Source organism: Malania oleifera, chromosome 7 (genome assembly GCF_029873635.1).
Source record: "Malania oleifera isolate guangnan ecotype guangnan chromosome 7, ASM2987363v1, whole genome shotgun sequence".
Lineage (NCBI taxonomy): Eukaryota > Viridiplantae > Streptophyta > Magnoliopsida > Santalales > Ximeniaceae > Malania > Malania oleifera.
In genome coordinates, this window is record NC_080423.1 from 86,077,511 (window position 1) to 86,105,377 (window position 27,867).

Here is a 27,867-nt window from a genome sequence, read left to right on the forward strand (position 1 = left end):
CCAAGTGGAACGCTACCAAATTAAATAGCTTGTTCCACTAGGGCGTAGATTTAGACATCTCAGTGGACATTGAATGTATATATAAGTCACTTAAGAGGGAAGCTCAATTCATTTTCCATTTATCTCTTCTATAGAGTTGCCTATTAGAGATAAAGGGTAGGTAGCTTTTCATAAAATTAGCGTCATACCTCAATTAAAATACTTTTCATCACACATCTAATGAGAGTAGAACTTATCCCAATTGGACTCTTATCCCATCATGAACCTAATTAGGGTAAGACTGATCCCAATTAAAGTCTTACTACATAATGGATCTAATTAGAATAAGATAGAATCAAATAGTTTTTCAATGTAGGACGCTTGTAAGTGAAATTTCTCAACGATCTCCTTTCACTTATGATCATTAACTACTCTCACTAGGTGTCATACAGCTAACTAGAAACTATTAATTACCCAATCATGGAAAAGTTAGAAAATTATGAAAGTTCGTTTTTATACGATACACATCTACAAGATCACACAAAAGAATACTCAAATATTCGGATAACTAAATCATTCCCCATTCATATTTTTGAATAAGACACCTCTCACCGGTAGTATATTTTCTACAAATTCAATGGTACAACTCTAACCAATTAAATTCCAATGCATACACTCATTTCATTTCTTTTAAAAGAAACCTCTTTAAAAAAGTTTAACCACAAAAGGCTTTAAAGAAAAAAGAAGGCCATGCAAAGAATCTGTAAATAGCATTCACCAAAGGTAAGATATATGCTGTCCAACAAAAGATAGAACATGGGAAAAAGAAAGGTAAAGAGTTTGTGGAGACTCAAAACCTCCTGCTAGTAATAAAGAGAGCAGCGATTAGATGGATTGGCCCTAGGAATTGTTCAAAAGCTTGACTTGCTTTGATACTTCAATTATTCCAAAGACAAAGATGGTAAAAAAGCAGAGATAAATTCCAAAAGTGGTTCTAATCTCCACACCTTATTGGGCGGGGCCGGGGCCGGGGCCGGGGCCCACGACGCAAGTCCAGTACTCCGCCAGCTAGAGTAGACTTACTGAGCCCAAGAGTCCAAAAGAAAAAGCCAAAAGAGAGAAATCAGAGGATGGGATGAAAACCCCGGTACGCACTGCACGCGCGGCGCACGATAGAAGCAGGAAAATCCGTGGGGAGCAGGGGTAGCAGATGACTGCCCCGGTTATCTTGTAGCTCTACGCCTTCCCTGTGTCATTCCCCAGTACTGTGTTAATCGCAATCAAAATGAGAAACCATTCTTCAATTATTATGCTCCCTCGTTAATATAATTATATAAAATAACCAACAGTGTGTCAAGACTGACTCCAACTTCCAACAACATTAGACGGAGTAGTATCAACTCCAACCTCCATTAATCTCGCTCCGTCTCTCCCTACAACAATCCATCTCCGCTTCTAAACCCTAACCCCGAACCCTTGAATCCGGAAATTTCTGCTTCCGCAGGTGCTGTTCCGCCAGCTTTGTTGATTTGTCCGGTCTCCCTGAGTTCTGCGAGGGCGGGATTTTGCCGTTCTGGACAGTTAGGGCTTTTTTTGAGCGGTGATTGTTCTTCTTCGTTTTTTCCTTCTTCTTGTTGGAGCTGGTATGGCGCAGTCGACGATGAGCAGGGGGAGGGTGGTGGGTGAGTACCAGGTGGGCCGGCAGATAGGGTCGGGCTCGTTCTCGGTGGTGTGGCACGGGAGGCACCGGGTCCACGGCACGGAGGTCGCTATAAAGGAGATCGTCACCGCGCGGCTCAACAAGAAGTTGCGGGACAGTCTCATGTCAGAGATCGTTATTTTGAAGAAGATCAATCATCCTAATATCATTCGCTTGCACGACATCATCGAGGTGTGTTCTTTTGTTCGCGCGTGTGTGCATTGATTTGTAATCTGTTTGTTTTTGAAGTACCTGATTTTTCGATGTCGTATGTTGTTTTTTTTTTCCACTTTAATTATGTTGGGATTTTTAGACACGTAGGGGAATGAATTAGAGAGGGTGGCGATGACCCGATGCTCTATTTGGCTCTTGAGTAAATGTAGAGTAGAAGAACTGTTTGTTTGCTGGTTAAATGAAGGAAAATAAATAAAAGGACATGGGAGTTTCATGTTTTTATTTTCATTTTGTTGCTTTTTATCTTCTTTTGGTGTTTGTGGGAAGGGGCCACTTTTCTCATAGATCCCAAGTACACTGTTGGGCAGTGTACTGTAGAGTTTGGAGAAGTAGAACAAAGTGAAAACATGAAAATTGAAGTACATGTTTTTATCTGCCTCCATTTCACCGAAAGATATAGGGTTCTGCATTATATTGAAGTGATCTGACATGGAAAATAGTTTTGTAGCTAATTGCTCACTGATAGTGACTGTTAGAGCTGATTTAAGTCATGTCAAAGATCTAGAATGCTGTGGTTTGTTGTTCTGCAGATTGGATTTTGTGACTAGTTCAGTAATGTTTGGCTTAATTGCTTTTTGGTTGTATGGGCCGCATGTAAGGTATCTTGATACTGAGAGAATTAAACTAATGCCACTGCCAATATATTACTCTTTAATTCGATATGCTTAAGACTAGCGGGATGCATTGTTTTCCCTTTTTGTTTGTCTATGATTTGAATTACATATGTTAGGTCAAGAAACCAAAAGACTGAAGCTTAATTTTTCGTGGTAGAGTTAATGCACCATAGCTCTGGTGTTCCTTGTATAACGCACTTTAAATTAAAATGTATAGAAGTTTCTGCTACTTTGGTCAGTCAATTTGGTTTATAAATGTATTTGAAAGGCTTGTCTGCTAGGGAGTGTGATATTGCTTGCCTGCATAAAGACAAATTTGTTTTCTAAGGTTTGTGTATTGTGCTTTACTGAAAAGTGTGGAGAAAAATAAATGATTCATGTTGCAGAGGTTGCAAATAGTGCATCATGGTCCACCCAATTTGATTTTCTTCCTTTTGTAGGGATTCTACATAACAAAATATTAGGCTTTTCAAGAAACTGATGTCAAGATTTTAAATATTCTGATCCTAGTTTTATTTTGCTGCACTGTTTAAAAATCCTCATACTCGTTCATTTAGGTTCCTGGAAAGATACATCTTGTATTGGAGTACTGCAAAGGGGGTGATCTTTCTATATATATTCAACGCCATGGAAGAGTCCCAGAAGCCACTGCAAAGCATTTCATGCAGCAACTAAGTCTGTCTCGAATTCTTTCATCTTGTTTAATTCATTTCCAGAATGTTGCATCTTTTTCTTTTCCTGTCAGCCAATGAGAAACACTATGGGCACCAAGGGGCATCAGCCATGTACAAGAACAGGATTTACAGATAAAGAGAATGAAAAAAATCTAAGGCTGCCTGAGTGATACATTTTTTTGCTTACAAAAAGCACAGCCTTGAGTATTAAATTATTAATAAAGCGCTGTTTATTACTAAACCAAAAGTATAAAGTTCGAAACATGTATCCTTTACAATATTAACAGAATTTTCTTTTCTTTATTAAGTGATATGTTGATGTTAAGATTTGTGTCTTGACAGCGGCTGGTCTACAAATCCTTCGTGATAATAATCTTATACATCGAGATTTAAAGCCACAGGTGTGTTTCTTGCGTCTTTTTAAATGTTTCAATTGTGATTCAGATTTGTTTCTGAATGCTTCATTGGTCTATTGATTCTAAAGGGAAGAAGATGCATGGCTATTTGTCTCAGTTATAAATGATAAGAAGTGGAATTTTTATTGGCTGCTAAGCTGTCAATGTGAAAAAAGAATTCCCACAGGACTGTGAAGTTGTAGAAATGCTAGGTAGGTCAAGAATGAATTGTTTTGTTGTGTGTACCCCAATTCTTGTATTTCTAATATAAAAAGTTGCATTAGTTGTTGGCCTGTGGTATTATACTTTTGATTTATACAAGAACAATATGGAAGAGATTGATCAAGGAAAAATGAGAATTGATTGGACCTTGGAGAATTAGTTTGGTTGATCATGTGATTTAAATTTGCCATGGAAGTTATTCTAGTACATAGACAAGTGGCGGAAAGGTTTGACATGAAGAAGGGCTTTGATTTGCTCCTTGTAAATACTGGAAAATTATATGATAAGATTGCTAGGTGCATATTTGAAGGATTAGCAAGGTATGTATATCTTTTCATTAAATTTTGCTACGGAGTGCAGCTACATTGAAGACACTTCATTGATATGATAAATATAGTATAGATGTAGTGGGAGACCTAATATTTGTAGGTTCTCGAGTTTCTTCACTTCACTCTTAACACAGTATCATAGCATCAGTCAATTCAATCTAATACCTTAAACCCTAAAAAAATGTCATCTTCCAAGCTGCCGCCCCCAAACCTAACCCTAAAGCCCCTTATCCATATGATTCCCCATCACAATGGCCGCATATGCCCAAGGAATGTTCCCTGAGCCTCTACCTGCTAGAACCACTGAAATTCTGGTCTAAAAATCATTTACGTTGCTGCCAGTCAGATTTAATCCTCTTTAGCCTAAACTACAAAAAATCAACACTGAGGGCCACCTTTGAGCTTGCCAGTTACCTAGATACTATATGTTCTGCCAACCCATGCACCTTCACATGCAAGCAGCAACTTCGATTCTACATGCTGTCGCTCGAGGCTCGGTTAAGCTTTGTTTTTCCTTTGGTTTGTTTCAATCTGCTTCAATTTTATCTATATTATGTTATCTAGTTAGTTATTGTATTATCATGTCTGCGGATCAGGTTTCATCGCTTTGGCTTGTTCAAGCTCAGGTTTGGTAAACCAGGTGTGGGCATGAGCATTAAGTATCTGCCCTTGTTTTATTTGTTGGTGATTCTTGGTTGTTGGTGCTTTTTAGCTGTTAACATTTAGTTTTTTGCGTAATGGAGTCCATGAATCACTCTTGAACTTAGTTTCTTTTACTTCATCTCAGATTACAACTCAGAAAGCGAATGGATTAGATAGTTACACTGGTTTAAGGCTGTTAAAATTTATTTGACAGGCTTAGATTAGTTAGAACATCTCGCTCAGTCAAGCCTTAGTGATGACAAGAGAAAGGAGATATGGATTTTGGAAGTTGCTTTAATTATATCATTTATGGAATTCCATGGAACCTTAGATTTTTAGGATGTGCGTGCATCTTGGTACTTGTAAGGAGATAGTAGTTTGATCCCCATGCATGTTTTTTCTTTTGGAGTGTTTTCGATTGCAATGTTCGCCCCCCGCCCCAGGGGGGTGGGGGGAGGGTAAGAGTGTTACTTGACTAATGTACAACTGATAGTTGCCCATGTTTATGAGATATGGAAACAAAAGGAGCATATGATAGTCCTTATATGACTAATTTAGGCATAATCCATTAGACACACACTCCACAGCAAAATAGAGTTGCCAAAAGAAAGAACAAACATATTTTGGCTATCACTCGTACCCTGTTATTTCCAAATATGCCTATAGTACTTTGGGTTGATATTTTTACAGCTTGCTACCTTATTAATAGAATGCCGTCATTAGTTCTAGAAGGTGAAATACCATATTTAGCTTCTTTCCCTTTATGTGGATTGTTCTCCTTTATTGGTATATACACCAATAACATAAAGTAGTTGAGAACTCGCCAGGTTCGGGTGTTCCACCATTCTTTCCAGTCCTAGCACTCTTGGTCATGAGATGAACTTCCCAATTATTGTTTGAAAAGTTAAGCACCGTTGTACACTTCCCCCTATCTCAAAGTTTGTGTCATTAGTTGTCTCCTTCCAACTATTGTTCTGTTGCCATGTTGTTGTCTGCTGCTATTGCAAGGTCTTTATCTAAGCTTTATCTCACTTTGAGTAGATTGGTGCAATTGAAGAAGATATTTATGCTTTGCAGGCAAGTGAGGAACTCCTCAAGCTTCCTGATCATTAATGATTAGTCTGTTGCTACTTGTTGTACACTTTACCTAAAAGCTTAAGCTGTTAGGTTGGGGCCAACAATGTATTACAAGCTTTTTAACACTTCCTTGCACGTGCATCATGATTGCATGTGGAGAGATTGCAACAATAAATAACACTACCCACTAAATGGGGGCAGCAAGATTGAAACTAAGGACCTCCTGGCAGGCTGGCAGCCATAATTCTGATACTATGTTATATTACCACTGAGAGTTATGGTGTATTTCCAAGAGAGGGGGGGGGGGGGGGGGATGAATTGGGTATTTAAAAATTCCTAGGTCGGGTGTCCGAATTTAAACACAATCAGTATTTCACAACCTAGGGTCTTACTAGCAATCTCAAAACCATAACAATTTAAATGCTAACAATATTTAAGCAAGCACAATAATCACAACAGCATAAATGAAATCATATAAGTGCGGAAATAAAATAGTGTAGGGAAGAGAGAGCGCAAACGCAAAGTTTTTAATGAGGTTCGACAAATCTCGCCTGCGTCCTCGCCTTGGGCAAACCACTCAAGGATTCACTATCCGCTCCTTAAAACCGGGCGGAGCTTCCCGTTACAATCCGCTTCTTCACAGGGCGAAGCTTTCCTTTACAATCCACTGCTTCTGCACGAGGCGTAGTTACCTCTCCACGGTTCACAATCCGAATCGCCAATACAAATGATATAAAATTATATTTGCGTACAACCAGATGCTTCTCAAAATGCTTGTGTACAATTTGAAGCACTAAATGCACTCTCAAATGATTTATAAATGAAGCTCGGTAGAGTTAAAGAATTCTCTCAAAAAATATTTTGCAATTAAACCAAGAGTATGGAAAATGATTTTCTTCAAATTTGTCCCTTGATAAAATCAAATGAATGAAGGCTTTCAAGCAATATATATATATATATATATATATATATATATATATGAATGTATTTATATGCTCAAGCCTTTAGAAAATACCTCAAAATATTTTCTCCAAAAATATATTTAAAAAATAAAGAGTGGGAGAAATATTTTGTACAAGATTGACCTTTTGAATGCAAAAAGACTCTCGAGCAAAATATATAAATATGAATATAAGCTCAAGCCTTACTTGTATAACCCAAAATTTTTTTTCTAGAGAGATTTGAAAATAAAGAGTAGGAGAAAAATAAACTTTGATCTTCAATGGGCAAGAAAGCTTTTAAGCAATATATATGAGTGATATATGCTTAAGCCTTGCAAAGATAACTAAAAAATTTCTCCAAAGAGATTTGAAAATGAAGAGTAGGAGAAGTATGCCCTTAATCTTTAAAATGGAGTATAAAAATATATTTGGGAATGAAGAATATGCAAGTATGCTTCCAAATAGTTTTTCTAACTTTTACAAGTTTTTAAAGCTTGTATTTATAGGAAAATCCATTTCTAGCCGTTTTGTGGCCGTTGGGGGATGAAAATATATTTTATTTTGAAAAACTAGCTGTTTTCGCCCGTTAGCATCATTCTGCCCGTTGGGCTCGTTGACGAGTGGCCCGTCTTCACTCGTCAATGAGTTCCTTTCTCTAGTCGACGAGTCACTTGTATTGAGAAAATGAATTTTGCTATTGGAAACACTAGTCGATGAGTCGCGCACACACACACACACACGTCGACGAGTGCCCTGTTCTCGTCGATGAGTCCCCTATTTCTCAGCCTAAAAAACCTTCTTTAAAGTTCAAAACATTTTAAAACCTTTTGTGAAAGTTTAACTTTGTAAACGAAAGGTTTTTATGAAGGTTGGGGTTCCTATGGTCAATCTAAGATCATTGAGCTTCAAATTAAATCATGAGGAATGCATGCACAATTTAACCTAATTAATTATTACAACCCAAGAAAAAATAAATGAGGTCTTCAAGCTTGCTCTTTTGATTTCCCATGCAATACACTGATCAGTGTGAGCTTTAAGTCCTTTTATGGCTTCCATTATGCATCCGTCATTCGCGCTTTCAAAAACATAAACCTGTTCACACTCAATGCACAAATGAGATGTTGTAGTTTGTCATTATTAAAACAGGGATCGGACTCAAAAAGTCAACAACCACTTTACCTAAAAGTTTAAAAGCTGTTAGGTTGTGGGCCAACAATGTTTATCAAGTTTTTTAACAGGCTAAAGTCTATACTCTAGTACATGGCTTAGATTATTCTGACATATTGTCACCAATGGTTAAAATTGCATCTGTGCACGTGATTATCTCTCTTGCTGCCTTTTTTTGTTGGCCTTTACACTAGTTGGATGTTAAGAATGCCTTCTTACATGGTAATCTTTAGAAGGAAGTGTACATGGAGCAACCTCCAACATTTGTTGATTAGAGCGGGGTTTATTCAATCAGTAAAGTTGCAATTGGTTTTGGTCTTTGGAAATGAGAGTTAGATCATTATATTTTCTACTTAATTTATGTGGATGACATTATAATTACAAGTAATGATTGTCAAGACATTGACCATCTAAAACAAATCTTGCAAACAAAGTCCCAAACTAAATATATGAGACCATTGAAGTACTTTGTGGGAGTTGAGGTAGCTTGTTGTCTGAGAATTGGGTTAGCACAAAGGAAATATGTAATGTGTTCTTGGTTTGTTAGATAAACAGGTTTGTTGGGATCCAAACCTGTTTTATGGATCCTAATGGTACACTAATGCAAGATGTGGGTGAAAATTGTTGGCTGAACAAAGACCTCGAGACTAGTTGGAAATTTGAATTGTCTTATGGCCACCACTATTGCAAATAGTGTCCTTAGCAAATTTTTGGACTTTCCTTGAACTAGCAAGTGGGTGCTCTTATTAGCATTTTGAGATATCAAAGGTGCGTATGATAGTGGTCTTCTATGTCAAGATCATAGTCATACTCAAGGACTAAAATTTTGAGGGTCTCAATTAACAAAAATTTTGTTTTCAATTTAAAAGTATAACAAAGACTTCTAGTAAATGATGGAAATTATGAATGAAACTTTCGGAAATATTAAAACCAATGATAGTGAATAATTTAGAAACAAAATTTAAATTCCAAATTTGCTTGTTTTTATTTAGTTTTTAATTTAAATGTCTAAAATTTTGCCTGGAATTTTCAAAACATTGGTAATTTTGTTCGGTACTGTTCTCTTTTCAAACCTTTTTGAAATTTTGATGAAATTACTGAAATTTAATACCATGATTATGCTTTTGTTCAAAGATACGCAAATGTAGGAAATTTTGATAAAATTACCAAAATTTAATACCATGATCATACTCTTGTTCGGAGACATGCAAATGTAGACTATCCAGGGGTTCTTTTTGATAGAAGACCCATGGTCATACTCTTGTACTTTGTTAGTTGAGTAATGGGCAAACTGGAGTTGTTAGGTCAAGTGTTGAATTTGAATACGACAAAGTGAGTCATACTACTTGTGAAATGATTGGTTAAAGAATATGTTAAAAGAACTTAACACCCCCCTCCCCCCTTTTCCTCCTCCTCCATGGGGGGGGAGGGGGGTAGTTTATGGAATGGAATCGAAGTAGGAAAAGTCTCGAGGTGGGAATGGGATTAAGGAGAAATGTAATTGCTATTGGAATACGCAATGCAATACTATTATTGCGTTTGGTCAATAACAGATAATAGTTGCAGGAATCACGGTTTCTATTTCTTTTCGATCTTTAATATTTTTAAGTGTTGGCTATGGTGAACTGAGAAATAAGTCATTTTTCAAAAATGTCTCTAATATAAAATTATTTAATTTTGTAAATTTTCAAAAATATGACTCCAATTCAAAATTGTTTTTCTATTCAAAATTTCTGCATTTTTTTGGATCATATTATTTTTATATTTTTTATAATAACAATAATAATGATAAATGATATTTTTGTTTGGATTTAATTGTTATCCGTCATAAAATAATAATGATAATACTCATTGTTATTTTTGTTGTTGTGTTGCTACTGCTGTTGTTAATTATTAATACCATTACAAAATCAATAAAATAATAATATTAACAAAACCAACAATAACAAAAGTAATACCAACAGTTATTTTATTTATTTTTGTTGTTTATGTTATTATTGTTTGTTATTGCTGTGGTTGTTATTTTACTGCTGTTAATTGTTAATACTATTACAAAAACAATAAAATAGTAATAATAACAAAAACAACAATAACAAAAGTAATAACAACAACTATTTTATTTTTGTTGTTGTTTATGTTATTGTTGTTTGTTATTGCTGTGATTGTTATTATATTGTTTTCATAATAATAGTAAGTATTATAATAATAATAATTGGTTCTATTTGGTGTTATTATATTATAATAATTTAGGACGACAATAAACTATCTATTGTGACTAATTTTAAATTATTTTTTATAATAATAATACGTATTATTGTCTTTGATGATGCTTCTACTTTTCTTTTGAGAAAATGTCATGAGTGGAATTGTAATTCCTACCTGAAGAGGAGGAATCGCCATTGAATGAGGGAATTAGCATTTGAGCTGGAATTTGATTCCACCCTGATTTATAAAAGCCAAATATGGGAATAGGAATCAAGGTCAGAATTTGGGTTCTTGTCCAACCCTAATTCTGCAAAACCAAGCAGGGGGTTAGGTTTCAGAATTCCCAGCCTATGAGGTTAACATGTGATAATTGGTTAATTCATTCTTGCTTTAACCCTAGTTTGTCATAAGATGAGCCACATTGAAGTAGATTTTGTTCAAGAAATGCTATTTCGGAAGCTTATCAATCCAATTGCTTGAATCTGAGTATCGAATCTTTTGTAAGTTCTCTCCAGTTTCCTCTCTCTAGAAAGGACAATTTGAAATAAAGCCAATAGGTGATCATGATCGTCTTACACAAAAGTTGGTTATCAAGCCTTTATTTTTATGTCAATTGTCTTGGAAATACTAATTAGGATAATTCTGGTTGAGGTATTGTGATGGGAAGTTTTAGGTTTGGGGAATGAAGACTTCGGTTTTATTTTATGACGTATGAGTCTGGGCAGGGGTAATTACCACATTAGCATTATAGGGAGAGGTGTATGTACTCTTGAGGTTATAGGATAACAAGTGCTAAGGCTGACAATTGTTAACATATTTTGGCAATACTAGCTATATGTAACGAAGGATTAGTGCAGACTGATTGTTAGGAGGTGCTTCTCTACTTATTCTCGGCCTGATTTGTTAGGCCATTGTTATTTTCTTTATGTTACTTTTTAAACTATTAAGATGCTTCTCCTTTTATCCCAAAAAATGGGTGGGAGGTGTGTGAAAGTGTTAACTTTTGTTGTACGAACCAATTACTGATAATAATGGGGAGATTGAATAGTTTGTTGCATATGAATGTAGACTGGGATGGCTATGGAGTGGTAAATAGCTGCAAAACTAACAAAAGCTTTTGAAAGGCAGATTCCAACCAGCTCTTACATATAATAGAACTATTAATCAACTTAATAAAAAAAGAAAATCAGTATAAATAAAATGGGACGTTGTTACAATGATTTGCATGAATTAAGATCATTGACTTGGAAATTCGTTCCTGTGTAGTTATTAGTGGCACTGGTGGAGAACAAGATGAGAAGAATTTTATTGGGGGCTGCCTCTCTGTAACTGTTAGATTTATTAGTTGAAGGTCATCTTGTCCCCACAGCTTTTGCCCTTTTATTGTGTTATTTAATAATTTTTTTTTCTATATCTATATAAACAAGATGAGTAAAAATTTGCAAAGTTTGCTAAGATGGTTTGGGTTGTTTGGCCATTTGTTACAATAGTTAAGAGTAAATGAGTGATTTATTCAAATTGAATGCACTGTGAGGGGAGGAATGGCCAAAAAAGAATGTGGCTTGAGGTTGTGTTCTGTGAGAAAAGATGTGATAAGCTGCAGTATAACTTTAGGTGGATTAAAATGGACAAAAAGGATTTGTGTAGTGTGTTCTGAAACAAGTTGTTGCAAGTAGTTAAGTTGATTTTGATTTTGTTTTTTTGTTTTAAATTAATGGAAGTGTATTAGATTGAGAAAGGGGACAAGAAATCTGCCCCAAAAAAGTAAAACAAAAAATACAAAAAAGAAATAAAAAAAGAAAAAAACAATAAAAATAAAGATAAAACAATAATGCAAAAATTGCTATTAACCAAGAAAACCCCTTTTCAGTCCATTTCTGTTGTAAGTTACCGAGCACTTAAGATGATTTTGTTTGAAAATAAATTAGTACCTGTGGCTCAATCCCTCCATCAGATGGGGAGAGATTGAAGATAATATTGCATATAGGGTTAAAGCAGGTTACTTAGAGTGAAGAAACACTTCTAGAATGTTCTGTTCTATAAGATGGTTGCATTTATATTGCGAGACTGTTAGTGTCATATGGTTCTTCAGAATGATAGGTAGTACTAACAAATTTATCATGTGAGAAGATGGTTAGTCAACATTAGTGCATTGAAATAGAGGAGCAATGATCAATGAAATTTTAGAAGGAATGGTTAAATGTGTAAGAGGTTAGGGTTGTTAAGAATTGAAGGTGAGGTGAGTGGAAGCGTGTTAATATGGTTTGGAAATGTGCGGAGACAGTAATATATGCTCCATTAGCAACGAGGGACTTGATTAAGTGAATCATTTTGTGGGGACGAGTGAAACCATGAAGAAAATGGACTGAGGCAGAAAAAGTGATGATTTTATTAATTCAATAGAGGAGATTGTCCTAAATTAAGCAGAAGTCAGAGAGTTCATATGTTTGAAACCAATTGTTGGGACAGATGCTTCACTGTCGTGGTACTTTGTGTTGTTTTTTGTTGTTTATAGTTTTTCTCATTTGTTTTGGGTAAAATTCTGTATTTTTTTCTCTGGAAACGATCAATAATGTAAATGTACGTCTATCTAGAGGTCATGGATGGCCCAGTCTTGATTGGCTTATACCACTCTGGATTTGAGTAGTGTCTGAACCTCCCCCTCCCCCTCTCCATTCCCCTCTGTTTGATTACCACTTCACTAAAATCTTTAGCTGTTAGGTTGTGGGCCAACAATATATATCAAGCCTTAACACCCTCTTACAAATCAGGAGAAAAAAGTCTAAAACCCCATTTACTCCCAAGATGTTGCATTTAAACTTTTATAATTCATTTATGAGAGGAGGTGTAATAGACGGGGGCCTATTTTTCTTTACAGACTCTTCAATTTCTATAGGTTTTAAGTTGCTGAGCTCTCACCTGTGGAGCCAATGCTTGATAATTAAAATGTAACTATGGACAGTGGCGAGTCCTAGTCTATGAGTTAAACCTGTTAGATGGGTGCTTTAGCGGGAAGAATTACTCTGATTCAGGCTTGTCTTTCTAGCATCCCACTTTATTTTCTGCCTATTTTTTAAGTTCCTCTTTCCGCTCCTGGCTTCTTTGTTTAGTGGTAACGAGCGGAGTGCATAAGCCCCTTTAGAGATAGGGGAGAGTAGTCCCCGTCGAAGGGCAAATTATTTATTTAGGAAAGATCCGATACCAAGTGACAGCGAGCTAGCTATTGGTGCTATAATCAGTCTGTGGTCAGCATACTTAGAGTCGGTAGCTCTTCTTGCTCAAGTGGAAGTGGAATCAGTTTCTCTAGACTACAATTCGATAAAGAACGATTTAGCTTGTCTTCAATTTCCTGGTATGAAAGTTGTTAGGCTTGGTTTTCTGTGAGTTCAAGATATTCGACATAAGCCATCTTTGCTTTTGCTGTCATCAATGTGATCCTTGCCTTTAGCTTGGCAGCAGGGCGGTTTGCTTACCTACCTGATGACTTTCAGACTTTATTCTTTTCTGTTAGCAGTAAGCACGCATCCAGTGACTGATGAGTCTGTTGTTGAAATATGGTTTGGAATGGGGGTCATAGGGATCACTTAGATGGGGTGAGGTCTGTAGGCCTAAGAAGGAGAAAGGGATGGGTCTAGGTAAGTTGGTGGCTAAAAACACTGCCCTTTAAGCTAAATGGTTATAGCACTTCCCTCTAGAAGAATCCTACCTTAGACGTAGAATTATAATAAGTAAGTTTGGGTTGGGTGAGAATGCGTGGGATACCAATAGTAATTTAAAATGTTCTTTGAGGAGTCTGTGGAAGTCTATTTCTTAGATTTATGCTTCCTTTACCACTCACACTAAACTTGTGGTGGAGAGGGGGTCATGCATACACTTTTAGAAAGACCGTTGGCTGGTTAATGTTGTTTGCCCACTTCTTTCCCTAGTCTCTTTTGTTTAAGTGCTGAGCAAAACAGAGCCATATCTTTTTTTTAATTGGGGATATGAGTAGTCCTTTGGTTTCTTGGAATCTCCATTTTAGGAGACCTCTTAATGATAGGGAGATGGAGGTGGTTGTCTTTCTTGAACAGAAATTATCTTTCGTTGGGGAAGGATGTTCGCTTTTGGTCCTTGGATCAGTTGGGCATGTATTCTTGCAAATCTTATTTTGAATTCTTGATCCATTCTAATTCTTCATTTCCACTCTTTCCTCAGGTTGTTCAAAAATTACTGAAAAACCGAAAATCAGATAGACAGAACGATTTCACATTTTGGTTTGGTTTTCTGGTTGCAGTTTTTGGTTTCGGTTTTGGAAATATACCAAACTGAAAAAAGTTAAATAAATGAATTATATTCTATTTCTTTAAATTCAAATATTGTCTGATATTTATTTTAAATTTACAATTTCAAAAATATAGAACATTCCATTGTTTCTACAAACATGGTCACTAGCTTAGAAGAAATGTTCTGTATATGGTGATGGAATCATTTTATAAAAAAGAAGATTGATTCTCCAATTCTTCTAAAAGATGTGGGACAACACACAATAGGAACACCTTAAAAACTAACAGGTTTAACTGTGCAAGTGGTGCTAGTGGGCAAAAGTGCAACACCTTGTGAGTTGGGTCTTGTTCCACATTAGCTGGATGAAAGACGTGGGAATCATCTGTCCATTATAAAAACACAACAGGCTCCCTCCGTTCACATTCTCACTTCTATCATGGGCTGCACAGAGTCAATTGTCTCTGACTTGTGCTTGGCCTTTGAAACATTGCTCACTAAACAATGATGGGTTAAAGAAAAGTTCAAAAATTTTAAAATTCAGTTAGAGAACCAAACCAAACCGTAATGGTATTGTTTTTTATTAACTGAATTGTCAGTTTCTGGTTTGGTATCGGTTTGTAGTTATTAGAAACTGCAAAGTTCAGTTCGGTCATCTCTTTAGGTTTAAACTGGACCCACCAAAAGTGAGTACACCCCTACTCTTTTCTATAATTTAGGAGGCCAAGGCTCTCTCCAAAAATAAGGCTTTCACTTGGTTGGTTGTGCTTAATAAAAGAAATATGAACAACTTGTTGCAAATCAGAAGACCTTTGAAGTCTCTTGCTCCCGATGTTTCTGTGCTCTGTTTCAAGGACTTTGAGACAGCTTCTTATTTCCTTTTACACTCTGATTTTGCTTGAGAATTTGGATTAAGCTGTATTATGTGGGGAGAGTTGGGTATGCCCTGTATCGCTCGGAGACTTACTAACCGTTTCTTATACAGGTTTTGGTAGAAGGAAGGATAGGGCAGCCTTATGGAGTTGTGGTTTATTTGCGGTTTTATGGGGGATGTGGATGTAATGTAATGCAGTATATTATCTGGTATAAAATTAATTTGGGAGCTGGTCTAGGATAAGATCCAGTATTTAGCATCACTTTGGTGCATTGGATTTGGGTTTTTCAGAGGAAATTGTTTGCAGGAGATTCAAAGGGATTGGAGGAATGTGCTGGCTTGTTGATTTTCTCCTTTTTTTTTGTGTGTAGGTTTTAGTTGTTTTTTCTGGTTTGTTCCAGATTTACTGTGCGTGATGTTTCATTCTCTGTCTTGTCAATTCTTCTTTCATTAATATAATTTTCTTTTGCTGTAAAAAGAAAAAAAACTGTTCACATATTACATTCTTTCAGATGCTCTAGCCTTCATTTTTCTAGCTCCCTGTGGGTGCTTATTCTCTTAAGAATTTCTTGTACTTCCCAAAGAATATATCAGATTCATTCAGTGTCTTAGTTACAAGAAATTGTGTATCATTGCATCGTTTTACCAATCGAATTGTAATTGAATCCTGTACAACATCAGTATTAAACTGCATTGACAAAATTTTAGAGATCATCTATTTCTGATATGTGTGTTTGGATCTGTTTCATCAATTGATAAATTTAATCTCCTATTGATTATTTCTGTTTTTTAACTTTTTTTTGGTTATTCAAGAGTCAGGAGAGCAGTGGATGCTTTAGCCCTGACATTGAATTGTAGCACTTATATTTCAATATATTTTAAATTTTAAAATATATAGCAAATATCACGTGTGCTTGAAAGAGATTTTGGATATTTTGTTTACTGTATCTTGCTTTGGTGAAGTAGCTGAACTTTAAGAAGTTACAAAAAGAAGAATATGCAAGCAGAATATTGAAACTCAGTTCTGGCCAGAGTAATGAATTTCTGTTGTTGAAACTCTGAATAATGGAAGTTCAAGAGCTTCTGGATAGGATGGATTGAAATTGAAAGCTTCCAGAGGTCTGGAAATAAGGGCACATTGTGGAATGGATTTGGCACAGGAATGGAATTGAGATAGAAATGGAACTGAATGAGTTAAGAGTTTTCAGCATTTGGTTGGAATGTGGAATCCAGACAAAATAAAATGCCAATTCCATTCCACTGTCCACTATTCTGTGAATATGATTGAGGGAATAAATTTGAGTTTTTTCCAAAAATTACTATTATATCCTTTTTCTTAAGAATAGTTTAGACTTAGCTAACAAATTTTCAGATTTTTCTTTTCTATATGTATATTTATTTATTTATTTATTTTATAAGTTCTAGACTTGGAGGTGAGATAAAAGGGGAGGGAGAGAGGGAGGCCAGCGGTGTTCTGATTGCAAGGTCTGAACATGGGAAATGGAATGGCACTGGTGGGGGTGTTGGAATAGTTACCATTAATTGGGGGAGTCCATTCCAAGGGAATTGGGGTTTCACCTTTGTTTTGAGTATTCAAATGATGGAAGGGAATGGGACAGTAACTTGGATTCAATTCTAGCTTCGATTCTGCCCAACCCAACCAAACGTCATGATCAGAAGAATTTGAATAAAGGATTCTTGAATAATCTTTCTTAGCTCCTTTTTGATTTATCTTCCTTTTTTGCATTTTTAATCCTGAGGAATTTTTGTTCGAAGTTTGTATTTCTTTCTTAAAAAATTTCTTCTGCTGTGAAAAAATGTTGAAGCTTAGTCAACTATACTGATTTGGCTACAGGTTGTCTCCATAAATTTATACAGTGGGCCTTATTTTATGAAAGCTTCTGTGTTTATATGCCTACCATGCTCACTAATGCTATGGACTTTCAGTTTTTATTATGTGGAGCTTGCTCATGATTCCACTTTTTACAAATTGCAATGCATCTCTCTCTCTCTCTCTCTGTTGAGAGTTGGTGGACCTCCCATTGAATTTTTAGGGAAAGGGTGTTATAAAAACAATGCTCCTTGAGATAGAGTGCATTATTTAAATAGTAGTAATGGAGGTAAAAATCAAATTGAAGCAGATGCTACTGTACTTATAACAATAATACCACTTGGTACAGTTAGATCACTTCATGAAAACAATGCATAGCTATTAGATCTGTTGTTTGAGCAAAAGCCAAGGGATTACTTGGCTCTTGGGCAGGTAGCATTGCATGGCTTCAAAGAACCATGGAGATTTTTTGGTCAATAGAGCTGTGAAAATTTTCTTCATTTTCCATTTCCAATTTTCCAAAGAATTACATAACTGACACCTTGTTTTCTAATTTCTAACATTTATATGGAGAACTTGGCAAACAATGGGAAGATTGTTCCAAGTTTCCTACACAAATGTTAGAAAATTGGAAAGCAGGATGACATTTTTTGTATTTATTTAGAAAATTGAAAATGGAAAATGAGAACTATTTCCACAACAAGAGGTCCTTAGGGATTAATATGTTGTTTGAGATCTATTTCCCTAGCAAAGAGGTATATTATATATTGTACTTATATATTCCTGTAATTTTTATTCCTCAAGCAGAATCTCCTCCTCTCAACAAGTGATAGCAACTCAGTCTTAAAGATTGCTGATTTTGGATTTGCAAGGTAAAATCATCACCATGGCTAGCTAATTCTTTAGTCCAAAAATTATTTTTTAAAAGATGTTGTAAGTTGCATTCAACATATTTGTTTACTCTCTTGGTTCACTCATGCATGGATGGGCACCTGCACACATATATCATATGTGCCATAATTTATGTTGGATCTTTGAGAAAAAAAAGCACATTTCTTTTGTTGTTTTGCAATCTCTCTCTGTTGTTCTTCTGAAGTGATCTTCCTGATCTTGGATGGTGCACTCAAGAAAGTTAAGAAAACCTAGCTGTAGGTGCTTCTCTTCAAGAGCATGTAATAATATTTCTCTAGTTTTTGATATTTAAGAAGGGAGGATGCTATTGCCCCTCCCAAAAATACAACTGGCACTCCATCATACGAAATGACGAATTTGCCTCCACTCTCTCCTTTTTTATTTTTATGTTATTTATTTATATTTTGTCTTTTGGCCTGCAAGATGAAAATCAAGGGTGAAGTTCTCATTTAATACATTAATAAATAAGAGTGGAGTGGTTGTGGTATTTTTTGGAGTGTCAACAGCATCTTCCTTTAGAAATGGTCTTAAAAGTTTTTCTTTGATACCGAAGATGCTCTTTTGAATTCAATATTTAAGCCATTTTTCTCTTGATAATATAAATTCTCAAAATTTTGGGCTAAAGTTGAACGTATGTTAGGTTGATCCTTGATAGGGTAGCAATGTCTAAGCTGTAAGTAACCCGATTTACTCGATTAATCAACGTGGCATCTCTTTTTGATTTTTCCTTTCCTATATTTTTTGTGGGGAGGGGCAAGGGGGAGGGTGCAGGGGGCATGCCTGGCACTTACTCTTTTCTGGTTGACGAGAAGCATGATTCCTCTCTATAATTACTAAAAGTTGATCCCCTTTGAGTTAGATCAGAAATTGCCCAACCTTTGGCCCATAGGCAATATGAATACTAATAGTAGGCAATATGAATACTAATAGAAGGGAAACAAGAGAATCTGGAGAGTTTGAACAAATTCTTGTCTTAATGTGGGCTGTCAGTTGACTTATTTGTACTGTTTAAACTCTTCCATATATGATCAGAGTTAGTCAGTTAGTCCACTGTTGTTTTTCATGCCAATTGTCTCTAACTGCTGTCTCTTTTTTATACTCCCATTAATATTCTTGCAATTGAAAAGCAAATATTCTTTGTACTGAGAGCACCTTAGTAGCCCAAGGACGCTCAGGTCAATCAATTTCTCATATTCTTCAATAGGAATAGGGCTCAAATCATTCTGTGAAGTGGATAGGCTGTTCCTTAAAGCAAATTTGTCATCCTCAGACATCTGATTTTGCTACCAAAGGCCTTCCCCCTTTGTCTCAAAAATAAATCCATGTGCTTCTGATTGCTTGTTTATGATACTGGAAATTTAACTTAACCTGCCATGATTTGAGCACCTCCATCAACACGTGGGTAACTGCTTACAGACCTTTCAGCCTGATTTGGACTTCTTTGTGTCATCCTTTAATAATGATGATCCCGATACATTCTTATATTTTTGTTCCAAGTCTATCAAATTTGATGAACAATCCATTACTAAGTGTATATATATATTTTACAGAATCATGAAGGAATTTTATGATTACTTTTTACCTCCATAAATTGTATTATATTTTATTTTCCAGAGTATCAATCCAGTCAATTTATTTTGACTCTGATGGCTGGATCTCTACAATTTATCTTGTGTGCTATAACTCTATTGTAGGGGTATTTTTGCAATGTTTTAAAAGCTGAGGGCATAATAGGAAGTTTCTTAAGACCAAAGGAGGTGAAGTGTAAGCCTCAAGGTATTAAGATGTTAAAATTTTGGAAAATTTATATTTTTATATAAAAATATAAATAAATTACATATATAGTGAAAAATGAGGAAAAGTTAGGAATTTGGAAATAAAATTCGAAATAATTCTCAAGCCTCAATGTGTTTTGGTGTCAACCTTTTGGAACTCCTGAATGTACATTTTTTTTATATAAAATATTTAAATAAATTACACATAATGAAAAAGTTAAGGAATAATTAAGAAATTGCAAATAAAAATTGGAAAGCAAAATAAATATATGACTGTATACTGCTTATTAGTCATTTTAGCAAACCATGCTCAGAGATGATCATAAAATTACAAAATTCACATTGTGTTCATAAGCCGAAATGCAACTCTCAAGCGTGTGGGAAAGGTATAGGTTCAAGAGATTTAGTGATTGAAAACATCCCTTATTAAGTTTGCTTACCATATGGGACTTAAAATTCACAAACACAAAATGCTTTAGCCTCAACTGAAGAAACACAGAAGGTGCATTTTTTTTGAAAATGCACAAGTCTTATTGTGTTATGTTTGCTTTTCAGAATGTATTTCTGATTCTTCTTTGGGGCATCTTAGGTATTGCTTGTTTCATGGCGTGCTTTGGATATGTCTTTTAATTCATTGGTATTCTATGATCAATTGTATTAGGTCTTCAAATTCTTCATTGGATCTTCAAATTCCTTCAAATTCTTCTCCATGTAATTTATAGCAGGGGCGCTACTGTTCGTATTTATATTCCTATTCAACAATAATTTTCTACCATGATTTTTATTTCTCTTCAGTAAACACAAAATTTTTAGCATTGGAAGCACATCTAACTCCAAACCTAACTAATTTTCGAAATTATTAGTATTTTACAAAATTTATAAATTTTGACATTTTTTTTCTTTTATAGGGAAGTCTATTTTAATATTATTCGATTTTTAAGTCAAAATGTTCAAACATTGTGGTTCTATTTGGCAGGTCTCTACAACCAAGAGGCCTTGCAGAAACCTTGTGTGGTTCACCATTATACATGGCTCCTGAGATAATGCATCTTCAGAAATATGATGCAAAGGTGACATTTATTCTTTTCATGTGTAAGCAGTTAAGAGCACTCGCTCAAATAGCCTTCTCCCACTAATTTTGAGCCAAATACGCAGGCAGATCTCTGGAGTGTTGGTGCCATTCTGTTTCAGCTTGTCACGGGGAAAACCCCATTTACTGGAAACAATCAGATACAGGTCTGATTACCTTCTTCTTCTTCTTCTTCTTCTTCTTCTTTTTACAGTTGGACATTTAAGTAGTTTCATATAATGCTGGGATTAAAACATATTTTTTCTGTGCATTTTATTGATTTGTGTGAAGCAGTCAGTCTTACTCATGGTTTAAATATTGTTTCTTCATACCTATGCAAATTCCTCAGGGTAAACTTATCTTCTGTTGATATGCAGTTGCTCCAGAATATCGTGAAATCCACCGAATTGCATTTCCCTCCAGATAGTAAGGATTTGAGTTCTGACTGCAAAGATTTGTGTCAGAAATTGCTGCGCCGTAATCCAGGTATTTCTTGCAGTGTAGTCTGAACTTGATTGTTTATATCATTAGGTGCGGTTATACATGCCTACATAAGTGCATGCATGGATTCGTTTGTTTGGTTTATTCATGGCATTGAGTGAAAGTAGAAAGAAATTTCAAAGAACGAAATGAAAAGAAGTAAGTGTCATATCCAGTTGGGTCAAATAGTGACTAGATGACAGTTGGGTGCTGACATAGTGATTTGGAATTAGCACAGCTCATGTAGAAAATGCTGCTCCATTTTTTGCAACTTCCAGTTGTGTTTATTCCGATGTCTCAAACGTCTGAATCAAGTTGTGACTTGTAAGAATTGCTTGATTTTTTTAGAAGATAAATATTTGTTAGAAACTTATATTTAGTGTTGCAGTTCCATTATCTTGATCTTGATATCTCTCCTTGGTGGTAATGTAAATTTTCCAACAAATCTTCCTTTTTGTTTTGAAATTTTTAACTTGAACAACCATCTCAGTAATCAAGCTTGCCAGAAATGAGGAATGTATGTATTCAATGATGGTGCACTGGTTCCTACGGTGACCAAATCAATCTAATGAATTTGCTGCATCGATGTGGAATAGAGAATTTCTATTGTAAGATCATAATAGTCATTCATTGTACAAGTCTCCAACTAAAACGGTTTATGTTATCTGCCCTTTGAAGAATGCAATGGAGAATCTGGAGAATTTTGGCTTGTTTGTCAATAGTTTCAGCATGCTTTGAGCTCCTATTTATTCTTTGATATTTGACAATTTTTTTCTGGTTCTTTTTCCCCCCTATCATTGTATCTACAGTGGAACGGTTAACATTTGAAGAGTTTTTCAATCACCCTTTCCTATCTCTGAGACAAGCTGATGACATGCTAAGGTGATCAATGCAAAGATTTTCAGCCTTCCCATATGGTCATTTAATTCTTATCATTATCGTTGTGATATACAGGAGTAGGAGATCATTGAGAATATCTGATGGTATTCCATTTTCTGAATGCAATCCATTGAGGAACATGGAAGAAAATTCTCAAGAGGATTGTCTCCCTTTTTTTCTGGATGACGATTCCAGTGGTCCTGATGGAAGCCCATCCAATATGGGGAGGAAGTCCTCCATGAAGTCTACTTATGGATTCTCTATTGATACGAAAGTTAATAGGAGGGAAGCAGCATCTAACACTTTCAACAGCATGGAACATGTTTCCAAATATGATAGTGCCACATATAGACTTGAAGATTCCGGATTTAAGCTTGACAGTAGAGCACCTGATGTAAACCTCAAAGAGCCCATAAAACCAATTGACCAAAGACCGGTGAACATTCGATCTAAGGGTACCCAAATTTCGTGTTCTAATTTTTCTTATGATTTTTCTCGTATTTATATTCAAAATATTTGTTGCTAAAAATTTCATTGTTTGATCTTATGTGCATGGACCATACAGCTGTGGATTCATTGGAATTGAGTGATCAGGATTATGTATTTGTGTCTGGACCTCCAATGGATGTGTCATCTTCCTCTGTGAGTGCTTCTAAGCCAAGCCACTCTCCGTGCATATCAGAAAGTCCTCAACCTGTGTCACTAAATATGAACAACACATCAACTGCTCCAATGCAAATTGTTGGTGCAGTGGATGGTAAAACGTGTTGCATTGGTAGCCTGGAAAGTCAGAGTTCTGCTCCGTCTGGGACTTCACATGGATCTATGGATATAGGAGATGCTATGGAGCAGCCATCAAATCATTGCATGACAAGGATTAAGTCGTTGCAGCAGTGTGCATCTGCCATCAAAGACTTGGTGAATGAGAAGGTAACTCCTAGTAGTTTCAAATTTCCAAGAGTGCCATTATATCTCCCAAAAATGGGGAACTAAATTGTGCTGCCTGCCTTCATGTCATTTGCACTTTCAATGATTGGTAGATTTTCTTTTATGGCTCAAGATTCAATTTTGTCTGTTCAGGCAAGTTTTGTTAAGTAATTGATATTTGCTGTCTCCACGTACTTACATTTTCTTTTTTCTTTTTTAAAAAGATTGAGGCAGGTAGACAACTGGAAGCATTCTCAATTCAGCTTGTGATTCTTGCAACATGGAAGCAAGCTCTGCATATTTGCCATGCACAGGCTGCTTCAGCCATGGAAGGAAGTCCAACACAAGAGACTACCAGATTGAGGAGGAGTAACAGCAAGAAGCATGGTACTTCTGATATGCAAGAATGCCTTGATGTGGTTAACACTCAAGGACCAGAGGATATTTGCTCTCAAATTGAGAGGAAATTTCTTCTTGAAGTTGAGCATGCTGAGGAACTTGCCAAGGTTATTGACCCTGGTATGGGCTCGACTTTTGATGTTATTTGTTGTCGTATAAATGATTCCTTGTACCTGATAGCTAGGGGACAACATTTTCTCTTTCATTTCCCTCCTTTATCCTCCCAGAACATACTTATAGAGATGGTTCTTGATGCTTAATTTCACATGCTTGTTTTGTAAACTAATAGTGCTTGATGAAATTTTGAATTTTAAGTTGCTTGTTTCTGTGTTGCATAAAAGACTTGTTGATGAAACAGGAAAAAAATATAGCAAAATAACAGTAGTCGTTGGTAGGTCTGATCAGTTCTTTTCAGTTGTTGGAGTTGAGAGCCTATCCATTTTTTGGAGTGTGGCATGCCAACAAATTTGTTATTTGACCCTTATTATGAATATAATTTTTAATATGGAGCTGTATTTTCTCACTTTTGTGACGTTAGCATCCCACATAGGGCATCCTATAATCCTAATATTTCTACTTTGCATTGTTGTAATTTGTAAATACAAGATAGATAAATTGCTCTGATCTCATGGTTATGTTATTTTAAGGTTCTAATAACGTTATTACCGTTGGCTTTGCAGGAAGTACAGAGATGCCGGATGCAATGGAGACAATATTTCAATCTGCCCTTGCTTTAGGCAGACATGGGGCAGTGAGTTTTCATTACCTTTCTGGAACTGATACACTGGCATGCATTTCCATATTTAGTTTGCGGTAGCATATCTGGTACAGTAATTTACAAGGCGCAGTTTGATGCCTGTGCATTTTAATCTATGAAGCAATGAGACTTCTTGAGGGTGGCTTATTTGTGTATCGTGCTCTTATTTGATTGAGGTGAAAGTTCTTGGATAAGATTTTTCTGAGGAAGGGATTTGGAGAGAGGTGGTGTAGATGGATGAAAGGCTGCATGTCTGATGTGAATTATTCGGTTTAGTGAATGGCCTAGATGTTGGGTATCTAATACATTTAAACTTTCGTCTTTTGCCTCCAACTTTTCATTTCCTTAAAAATCATATCTTACAATTCATTCTGAAATCCTTCATCTCCTCCTCCTGAGAGACTAACAACTTCTTCCTTTCTAACTCATCCAGCTCTCCTAAAATATTAGTCTTACTAAAACTTATATCTCAAAATTTTTCCCTATTCCACTCTTTAAAGTTCGAACACTTCCAACCTCTTCAATTTCTTCATAAATCTAGACCCTTCCCCACCCCCTTTCAATTTCCTCACTCCAAGAACCACTCACCAAAGGCTGGAAAAAACTCACCCAACTCTCCTAAAATATTTGTCTTTCTAATACTTTTATCTCCAAACTTTTCCCTATTCCACTCCTTGAACACTTCTTTCAACCTCTTCAATTTCTTCATAAATCTAAACCCTTCCCCACCCCCTTTCAACTTCCTCACTCCAAGAGCCCCTCACCAAAGGCTGGAAAGAACCATGATCCAACTACATATTTTTCAGACCTCAAGGGAGTAGAACCTCAAGAAACTTTTCTTGATTCCAACAAAATAGGAAAGTGATCAAAGGTGGATCTAGGTGAAACAACTTGAGAGAGATTAGGGGACTCATCCTCCCACTTGCTGGAGAACAAGAACCTATCAAGTCTGTTAGCCACTGCCCTAGCTGACTCCATTCATTGACCACCAGAAAAAAATTGGCATTACCCAAAGGAAGATCTCTCAAGCCACACTTCCTAATAAACTTATCAAACTTTTGCATAATTGCTATATTCTATCTCCCCCCATCTTCTCCTGATGTTTCACTTCTAGTAAGAAAGAAGAGTGAGTGTCTTACAAAACAGGAATGCTAGTTCTTGGGGTTCCTTTGGGGGCTCACCTTGGGTCTGCTAGTTCTTGGGATCTGGTTGTGGAGAGGTTGTCTATGCGTTTAGAAGGGTGGAAAAGGATGTTCTTTTTTCTCTCGGAGGCAGAATTACTCTCATTTAGGCTTGTATTTCTAGTATCCTGTTGTATTTTCTTTCTATTCTTAGGATTCGCGCAAGGGCTGCTAGCAAAGATTGAGAGAATTATGAGAGATTTCCTGTGTTGGGGGGTAGGCGTTTTAGGGATCATTTGGTGAGGTGGGAGGTGGTTTGTAGGTCTAAATGGGAGGGAGGTTTGGGTCTTGGAAATTTGGTGTCTAAAAACACGTTCTCTTGGCCAATTAGGTTTGGCGGTTCCTGCTAGAAGATTCTTCCTTGTGGCAGAGTTGTTAAAAGCGAGTTTGGACTTGATGAGAATGGGTTGGACACAAATTTGGGTTCTTTATGTTCTTCGGAAAGTCTGTGGAAAGCTATTTCTCATATTTATCCTCTCTTTATTCCCCATACTAAATTGTTGTTGGGAGGGGTTGTAATATCTGTTTTTGGAAAGACCTTTGGTTGAGGAATGCTGTTTTATCCACTTCTTTCCTTGCCTCCTTTGTTTGAGCTTTGGGAAGAATTGCCCTATTTCATCTTTTCTTGTAGATCCAGGTGGTCCTTTACCTTCGTGGGTTTTCACTTTCAAGGATCCTTGAATGATAGGGTGGTTGGAAGAGTTGTCCTGTTTGTTAGTCTTGTTGAATAACTGTTGGGTTTCGTTGGAAGATATAGTCAATCCTGGTCTTTGGATTCCTCAGGGGTTTATTCTTGCTATCTTTTGTGATCTTTTGACTTTTACTGATTCTTCCTTTCCTCTCGAAAAAAGTATTTGAAGGCCAAATTTCCCCCTAAAAACAAAGCTTTTCTTTGGTTGGTTGTGCTTTAATAGGATCAATACCAATAACTTGTTGCGGCAAGGAGGCCCGTCTCTCCAGATGTTTGTGTGTTTTGCTTTGACTGCTCAGAATCTGCACTGCATCTTTTCATGCATTGTGAGTTTTCCTGGAGGGTATGGAACAAGTTAATTCAATTATTTTGGAGAATGTTGGGTTTGTCTAGAGACAGTGGAGGAGTTTTGGCAATTTCTTTTGTCAGCTTTGGTAGGAAAAAAGGAAGGGTCAGTGTTATGGAAATGTACTTATTTGCAGTATTTTGGGGACTGGATGGAGTGTTATGCGCATGTTTTCTTAGGGAAGATGTCATTTCTGTCGGTTTGGGAGAAGATTCATTATTTGGCTTCTCTTTTTGGATATTCAGCACTATTGGCATTCATTTTGACTTGTTAGGGCTTGCTGGTTTTTCTGTATTGTTCCGTGAAAAGAAAAAAAACCCATACTTCTCTTATACATGCAAGATACTTCCAAAATGTATTAGATACATCTATAATGTATCTTGATGTGTCCAAAACATATCATGTACTTTTTTTTGGGGTAATTTATCCATAATTATAACCCCTGTTGTACCATATCTTCGACTTTTTAAGAACCATATCTATGTATCCCTGTATGCTGTGTCTGTATCCATTTTTCATTTATTGTAGTATTGGTGTTGTAGCCTAGCAGATAAGCCCCTTTCCTCACCCAGTCTCCTTGAGATAGAATATCAATTTATGCATTCTGTGTCTCATGAATCTGGATAAAATTAGTTGAGATCAGGCTGGCTCTTCTCCCGTCTTGAATGCTATGTTTGAAAGCAATAATGCAAAATACTTGATGGTAAATGCTAATAAAAAGTCAAATCCTGATTGAAAACCACTCAGGACTTTTATACCAGAAACATGCATGTATGGGTTGAGAAAAATGTCAATGCATTATTGGGAAATTTTTTTATGGGGTGGCTGCTGGAAATTCTTGGGTGAACTGAAGTGTTATCTAAATGTAATTGGCAGGTTGATGAAATGATGGGCGATGGGGAGAGTGCAGAGTTGTTGTATTCAAAAGCAGTGCGCTTGTTAAGGTTCCTTCTTGTGGAAGCACCATCCCTCATTCTCAACCCTCCATTCTCTCTCACAAACTCAGACCGGTATAGGCTTCGGAACTACATTGATATGCTGAATAGCAGACAAGGCCATTCAAGGTCTCAAAGGACGGCTCGTCTCAAGTGTGAAAATCAACCATGCCTCCCCTGAGACCTTTTGCAGGTTACTATTTTTCAATGGTCTCTCCTGTTTCAATGTGTAAAGTTATTTATTTGTACAGCTATTCTTTTGAGCGACTCGGGGAAAGGAGATAGGAATGGTTGTATCTGGTTCACAGAGGCTATTGTTAATATTTGATTTCTGTAAATTAGAGAATTATAAAATGTGCATTTCTTTTACCCA

At 36.2% G+C, this 27,867-nt stretch overlaps 1 protein-coding gene across 1 annotated transcript; it reads left to right on the top strand.

Annotated features, from left to right (window-relative positions):
- Positions 1 to 989: 989 nt before the first annotated feature.
- LOC131159863 (serine/threonine-protein kinase ATG1c-like) lies at positions 990 to 27,867 on the top strand. Its single transcript, XM_058115058.1, has 13 exons — positions 990 to 1,870; positions 3,084 to 3,201; positions 3,543 to 3,601; positions 17,951 to 18,015; positions 20,807 to 20,900; positions 20,986 to 21,066; positions 21,277 to 21,385; positions 22,189 to 22,261; positions 22,334 to 22,713; positions 22,824 to 23,188; positions 23,410 to 23,704; positions 24,265 to 24,335; positions 27,436 to 27,867. The coding sequence occupies exons 1-13, from the start codon at positions 1,625 to 1,627 to the stop codon at positions 27,673 to 27,675; spliced, it is 2,196 nt and encodes a 731-aa protein (XP_057971041.1). The 5' UTR covers positions 990 to 1,624; the 3' UTR covers positions 27,676 to 27,867.